This window comes from Cupressus sempervirens, chromosome 8 (genome assembly GCF_028749045.1).
Source record: "Cupressus sempervirens isolate cs-2001-9-10 chromosome 8, ASM2874904v1, whole genome shotgun sequence".
NCBI lineage: Eukaryota > Viridiplantae > Streptophyta > Pinopsida > Cupressales > Cupressaceae > Cupressus > Cupressus sempervirens.
In genome coordinates, this window is record NC_143125.1 from 487766540 (window position 1) to 487774722 (window position 8183).

The following is an 8183-nucleotide window of genomic DNA, read 5'->3' on the forward strand; positions in this document are numbered from 1 at the left end:
TCTTTGACAAGGTGTTGGGAGGTTCACAAACTTGCAAACTTCCTGACTTTTGCAATAAAAACACAAAGGCAAACACTTAGCGAAATTTGAATTTTGATATCTTAAATTATTGACTAATGTATAAGGGGGGAATAACACAATAGAAAGATATATGTTTGAAAACAATAACCCATGTGAGATCCCTCAAGTCAATTAGAAAGAATGGTTCAGAAATGACTATGACACACAACAAAGAATACTCAAGCCAAAAGGACACTAGATTTGAGTCCCAACAAGCCCATTAGAAAGGTATTTCAAAATGAAGTGAAAACATTGCAAATGATGATATTTTGTAATGCATTTATGCCAATGGGAGTCCTTTTGATCTAATGATGTCACTAAATTGGTAGCAAACAACGATGCCAATTAGTCAAACACTTGCACTTACACAAGCCTTTGTCTACAGAAAGGTGTATGTCACCTTTTTGGCATAAGGAAAAAGTATTTGTAGAGGCAACAATGTAGTCGATGAGCAATTCATCAATTGAAAAAGGTGTCTATCATTTCTAATAGATAAAAACATTGCAAAAATACACTCATAACTAATGTTATTGTGAAGGAGCAATGTTATTTAAGGCAATGTTATTTAAGGCAATTTGTTTGAGTTTACGGTAAGAAAATGAAAGCAAGGATTTAATACATAGAAATTAGCCACAAACCCTATTGTGACTCCAAGGCCACTAAAATCAAGAGGTAAAATATCACTAATCCATTAACAAGTGTTTATATAAAACAAAGAGGATGAGTACAACTAATGCAAGGGGTGAGGGCACTTTCAAATCGATAAGAATGGAAGGAGTACCTATATAGAAGAGTGAGACCTTTCACCCTATGACTCTCACTTTGACTAATCTAAGAAAGCTAACTAGGTGAAGTAAAATACATAATAAACTAAACTAAATGAAATAACTTAAAACAGCCCCATCGCTTACGGTTGGCTCAAATAGGAGGAAATGGGTCTCTAAACATGTAGAGATATGTTAAAACTGATAAACAAAAAACTTTTCCTCAAGAGAGAAAAAACCTAGCTTATCCACCTCCTCCCCTGCTAAACTGACCAAAAGGAGCAAGAAACACCCTCCCCCTAAAGAAAAGAGAGAAAAGCCCCCAACAAGAGAGAGAGGACTAGGTAGCTCCCCACCAAGGAATAGCCTCTCATACCCTCAACAAAGCTAGTCAATGGAGACATTTGCTTTTTGTAAATTTTACGAATGTCTACTATTTGCTCAAAATTATGATAGTACTAAATATCAAAGATCTTTCCTAGATCATCTATTTGATTTAATGGTGTTGCAAAAATATATATAACACAAAATTTTAATATCATATTAATTAACATGATACAATTAAAATGAGGTTCACCTTCTTATATGGCTATTGGAGAATGAAACCATCTGAACTAATAAACATTACATGATTCACTTAAAGCTAAAAGGCAAACTTAAGAAAAAAATAGCAAAAAAACTTGCCGCTAATGTGACTTTATCACAATTGTAAGCCTTAACTTTTAATAATTTACTATTATTCAAATATCCCTCTTATGGCTAACTTCACTAAAAACAAAACGTCAAAAACTAAAAACATCTTGAACCATGAACAAACCTTTATTGCGGTGTAGCTCCTGAGTTGAATTTTAGAGTTCCTAGATTACCATTGTTAGAAAGAAAAATAGAGAACACAAACCAAGGTACTAAGCCACAAATATTTTTTGTATGGTATATTTATACCTTAAATATGGTTACAAAAAGGGAGCAAGGATTTAATCCAGACAATGTGTCAATTAGTCAACAAAAATACTAAAGCAAAGAACATCCATAAGACATAAATATTATTTATGGAACTCCAGTATATTTGCATCATCAAAAAACATTCATATACATCTACATTTTCCTCATATCTCCTTCATACAAACTCTATCACATATAAATCGTTCATATAACTTCTACTATCTACAGTCTACCTTATCCTATTCCTCATCATTGTTATGATATAGCTGTCCCTATACAGATACATATTTAATGGGATACGACCCATATATGATATACACTAAACCTATTCTAAATTATTCCTTTTCAATACGAAGCTCCACAAGCTCTTTGCAGTGAAGTCTAGTAGGATCTTTAGTGACTACACCTGAACTTCTCTTTCCTGCCAACACCATCCCCCCTTTCAACATGTTGGCTTGTCCTCAAGTCAACTTGATTGGGTAGGAAGAATACCCTGGTGAGCACAAGTGCTATGCCATAGTGTTTTGGCTTGTTGCAATTGTTGGTTCTGCCCTTGAATATGAGTGAGCAGTTAATCTGCTCCCTAAAATATTTTAGGAATTTGGATCGATTCCAATAACTTCTAAGCCTCTTGAAGAATTCCAGTGATAAGGTTAGTCTTAGACTTACTAATTCCCTCAACTAGTAAAATTAATGCCTTGTTGGGTCTCAATGATCCTGTTGTTGTTGAAATTGTGCATGGAATATTTCAATTTGCACCTGCAACCGTCCATCTACAACTACTGGTAAAACTTTGAAGTATCTGCATCAACAATTGATCAATTTTTGCCTTAATAGAAATTGTCACCATATGCCCCTGCAAGCAAAACTGATAGAGGTTATCGATAACTTCCTATATATTTTTGAGTATACTGATGTGTTCTTCTAAAGCAACCTGTGTGGTGGCATAATTTTCCCTCTCTTTTTCCATTCTTGTCTTTTATATTTCCACTAAACTTGTTGCCACATTGTTTTCTTCTGCAACTGTATCCTATACAACCTCCTCTACCAAATTCTTCAATTACACCGAAATGGATTGAGAGGAGTCCCCTTGTATCCAAGAGAACTTATTTGATATATCTTTCACCAGTTCCTCCAAATACTTTGTGTTATTGACATATTGCTTCAAAATTTATTTTGTAGTTGTTTGATGAGGAGGTCCCCCAATATAAACTTGTGCAAGAGACAAATACTACCTATATCAACTTGAGATCCCACCAAAGAGAATGCTGATGTGAACACTTGTATTTTCTTCTGTTGGATCAAAATGTCCTTAACGGACTGCATAGGTGAGGTTGCGGAGAAGATGGGCCATCTGATTGCGTTAGCGGAGAAGGGATCGCATGTTCTAAATGTTCTAATTTAGAAGAAATACCTTTACCTATTTTGCTCCTTCCTCGTTGATTTTTTGGTAGGTTTTAGTTGTGGCTTCCTTAATATTTGTTTGATCTTGATTAACTCTGGCTTTCCCAACATCAGGTTATCAAGTCTTTGTTTAGACCACAATTCTTTGGTCTAGATCTTGAGGATCTTTTGTTTTTGAAAGAGTAGAAGTAGGGGCTATCTTCTTGATGGCTATTTCCCTTCGTTTCTTTTCTTACTTGGCTGCTTGTTCCTTCTCACCGTGAGGACGTTAGCCAGCTAGTCCGGAAGGCAGTCCATTAGGTCCTCAAGTGTTGTTGTTTATAAACCAACCTATACTTTATCAAAGCCCTTTCCATGGTGAGTTTGTTGGGGGCCGCCATGTCTATGTAATTTCCAATGTTTTGTCGAGCACCTCTTTGGTGACCCAACCTCTGTGTGGTTGATATTCATCGACCAAGAGCGCTTCTTGCTTCGGGACAAAAATGTCCTCAGACAAAGCCTGCTCCTCTTCTTCCTCCGACAAGACTTCCCAACTTTCTCCTTTCTCCGCTTTTGTTCCCACCTGCACTCATTCCGAATAGAGCTACAGAAGTCAATTCTTTCGATTGTTCCTCCCATGATGGTGGGGTAGGTAATCTCCGTTTTCTTCTAAAGCTTATCTCTGAATGAGCTGATACGGTTCAAGACGTGCCAACCTGCGAGCATCCAGACCTCCACGGAGTGCTAGTACTTTGTTACCCTGGTTTTGCTTTAAGAAGGCCTCATTTCTCGTTTATTTTTTCTTCGGGTGCTCTTCTGACTTCTTTTTAGCCACGTAAACTTCTCCGCCTTGGGATCCTTGGGAGGACAGAGGAGTGTGGTTGCATACGAATCTATCTCCGAATCAGTGGCTTGAAAGTTGTCGCTAATTTCACCGATGAAACTAATTTAGCAGTTATATCCACAAACACGACCACACCCTAAACAACCAAATCGCACACCCCACAAGGCCGCTCTAGCAATAGTTGCAACGAAATCTTCATCAATAGGATTCAAATTATGCAAATTACCCACAACGACGTCTCTCCGGCAGAGCACAGCATAAATCAAGGAGATTGTCCTCATCACAAAGACAATTCCAAGCAAAGTTAATAGCTATATTCCGTTTCCTATTCGGATAAAATGATCGCTTATTCTGACCGTGCTGATTCATTTGGACGGGATTCACTTCGTAACAAGTTCAAAGGATTTGTTTGTCTTTAATTATGCATTCATTTTACTGTGTAAATTGATTTGCAAAGCACTCCGGGCACAAATATGAAGAAGATTAGCTAGGGCTAGTTTTAAAAGAATTGAAGATAAAAATGAGCTACCTCGCAGACAATCTTCGAACCAAAGGGGCGGGCAGAGGAGAAAATGCCGTACGAGACAAGCACCCTATCTGACAAGTCCTTGCGAATACACCGCTCTAGACCCTCTAAGCACATTTCCTTCCCTATTGATACTTTCGTCTCTCCTTCTGTCTCCATCTCATCCAGTTCGACGGAGTTCTTCAGGACTCTCGGTATATGCAGACTGCAGTATACATGCCGACGCGGCTATCCTCCTACAAATTCTACTATTGAGTAAATTTCAAAAAAACAGTATTTGGTCTTTTATTTCGTGACCGAAAATAACAAAAAAAAATTGAAATCTTTATTTTGTGATCGAAAGCAAAAAAAAAAAAAAAAAAAATTTGAGATCTCAATTTTGTGATCAAAAATAACAAATTTTTTTAAGAAAATTTTGATTCAAAAAAAATCATCATGTTTGACTTTTTTTTTCTTTGGTGTATTTTGTCTTCAAATTAGCTAGCACTGTTCGCACGGAGTTGAAAAGCTTTGGCACCAAAATATTTACTTGGCTCTTTAGCGATGATTTTTTAGTTCATGTCATAGGGAGGATAGAAGAACAAGAAGAAAATTTTAACTAAACATAGTCTATTGGACATAAAGGATACTAGATGTCACTTCTTCTTTTTCGTGTGAACCAATGAATGAATGAATGATTAAAAGTTTTAAATAACATTTGTAAGGCTCGAGTAGTCTATGGGACCACCTAGAAACAACCAACACCCAAAAATTTAGTTCTTTTGAAACTATTTCTTTAGATGTGTTCTTTGACAATGAATGTTGACCACTAAGTGTGTTGACCTGTCAAGCTACATTTCCTCGAAAAGAGTAGTTGGGTTGCTCGTTTCGAAAATATCTCCATAGTTGGAGTGGATGTTGTTGTAGGCTGGGTAGTCTATGATCAAATGTCGCTCTATCTCCACCACTCTCATGCTACAAAATAGACAAACTCTATCTTCCCATTCTTCTTTTGGAATCATCTATCTCCCAGTTTCACACTTGAATTGATGTGAGCTCGTTCTAAGTTGTGTTGTGATCATTTTGGCTTCCCAACTAATGTTTGCTCCTATGTATGCCTTTTCTTCAAGATCCCTCATTAGGTTAAATTCTTTAATATAATATTAATTTTTGCACCCATTTTGATTTTTTAAAGTTTTCTTTTGTAAACTTTTTTATTCCATCAATGTTATCTAGGCAATCCTATAGACTAATATTCTATTTTTCCATCCACTTGATATTTTTTTTCATCCATGTATTTTTTTCTTCTATCCAATTTTTCCTCTATGATCAATTTGGGCCATCGATGAACTTCCATGCCTTGAGTTTTCTTTAAGTAGCATACTAACTAGACCATAGTTGAAGCCTTTATAGCAAGCATACATGTTCCACCAATAGGATCCCATTGGGAACAATAGGCTTAATTTGGAGACTATTGGTGATTAAATGTTTTTGGATTCTTTCCACCTATCTCCATTTTTTATTTGACAAGTTGTTGCCCCATATCTCGCACCCATAAAGAGTCATCGGAATGACCAACAACCCGAAGAGCATCTTTTTGGTTTTCCAATCCCATAGTTCTACATTCTTGCATCTATTCTGAAGTGAGTATAATGTTTTTTATCCTCCCTGAATTCTTTTTGTTCTACATGTTTCCCAGTTGAGCTTGTTGTGGAAGTCAATGCCAAGATATTTGTATTCCTCCATTGTCTCTAAAGGGATGACCTCAAAAAGTTAAGTGTTCTATTGTTTCTTGGTATGTTTCAGAGAGAAAACCATCACTTTTGTTTTGGTAGTGTTCACCTACATCATGATTGAATGACAAAAGATGTCTAGTGCCCTCAAGTGCTCCCTCAACCCATCAGTCATTTTAGTAATCCGAATGAGATCATTAGCATATAGGAGAAGTTTAATCACACGATTAGCTAGTTGAACCCCATCGTCGTTGTTCTTATCCAGGCATTCTTCCAACTTGTCAATATATAACCCAAATAAGGTATGAGAGAGGGGGCAACCTTGTTTAACTCCTATATCACTGCCAAAGCTCTCTAACATCCCCTCCATAGTTCTGATTTTAGTTGTTACCTGCTCATATAGTCTGTGTGTTGCAGTTCTAAGTTCAATCAGGATTTATAGTTCTTCCATTCTCAACCGAAGCTTGTCTCACGGTAATATGTCGAAGGACTTTTTAAAGTCAACGAAGCAACAAAAAGCCTCTGCACCTTGTGTGTTCCATATATTTTCAACCAAAAATCTTAGTGTTGCACCATGGTCAATTGTGGAATATTTAGGTCTGAAATTTGACTGCCCCTTAGCTCTTTTATGCTTGATTCTGCCCATTTGCTGATTTTGTGATCCACCATGCTACCAAAGAGCTTTTCCAAGAGGGGATTGATCATTATGGTACGATAGTTTGATGGATTATTTATATCTCTACCTTTATGAAGAGGGATCACCATGTTGGTTATTCAGTTTTTAGGGAAATTCTCTTTGTCAATTTCATTGAAGATGCGACCTATATGAGGTGTTAAAATGTCGTTGCCCCACTTTAGATGTTCAACTTACAACCCATTTATATCTTGTGCCTAATGAAATGAATTTTTTTTTCAAAATAGTGTTCTAATATAATGTTTGTATATTGAACTTTTATTTCGTTATTTTCTTTTTTTAAAAAAATTTAAAAATTCATTTGCTCATATAGTGAAAAATCTTTGTTTTGGGATTGCATTTGATTTTTTGTAGATGGTGTTCGATTTTTAATCGATAGTTTCTTTAACTAATGAATGGAAAATGTAGACTCTTGTAAATGTGTTGAGAAAAAGACAAGTTTTGTCCTATCTTTTTAATTGTTAGTGATTTACTTTTAATGCTCACAATAGGTATGTACAATAAGGATAGACATTTTAGGAATAGGTAGATAGGTATGTGAGTAGAAAAAACATTTAATAAACCTTAGTTGGAGAATTGTGCGACTCCTTTGCCATTGTAGTTGTCTTGATTGATCTAATTGTATTGAATGCGGCTTGTCAACAGAGGAAGAAACCTAGAAAATACACATACCTTATTGCCTTATATAATTTTGTGATGTCGAAAAGATGAGTGCAAGTCATTGCTTATTGTCAGCAGAGAAAATAGGTAAGGCCTCCTCTGAATTTCATTTGTTTTGCAATTGACAAAAAAAATGGTTGTATTGTTCTATCATTTATTAATTAGTTTCAGAGTAGGGTACAAATTTAGTCTACCATCATGTTCATACGAACAATTTTACAAGAGACTTAATAGTTACCACAGTAAATACAACAAATTTTGACACTATAAAATCCTCTAATGAACGTTAAAATCGTATGGACTCATCACATTATTTTGAATGTTGGTGTCGAGGAGTTACAAATGCACATATCAACCAAGCTTTAAGGTTATCCAACTCTGAGAGGGAAAATTCTTGAATACTTTTGTATGAGTAAACCCATTCTATATTGTATAGTAGAAGCCTAGGTAACAATGATAATACATATTTGGGCAGCTTCGTTCTTGTCAGGCAAGCAATTTTTTGTGTTCTCATTTGTCTTAGTGGTATCCTTCAAATTCTCATGTGTGGCTTGTGATTTTTTCCTAATTTTTACAAGAAAACGCTATTTTCATCATA

At 35.8% G+C, this 8183-nt stretch overlaps 1 protein-coding gene across 2 annotated transcripts in view; it reads right to left on the bottom strand.

Moving 5' to 3' along the window:
- LOC149543330 (protein serine/threonine kinase) overlaps positions 1–4776 on the bottom strand; it is a 228814-nt gene extending 224038 nt beyond the window's left edge. The window contains exon 1 of one of the 2 annotated variants that reach the window (XR_016355617.1): positions 4523–4776. Coding sequence is in view for 1 of the 2 variants with exons in the window: in XM_089798158.1 (XP_089654284.1) it covers positions 4523–4678 (156 nt within the window). In the remaining variant the exon portion in view is untranslated. The remainder of the gene's footprint in view (positions 1–4522) is intronic. The other variant, XM_089798158.1, reaches the window with a different exon arrangement.
- Positions 4777–8183: the final 3407 nt, after the last annotated feature.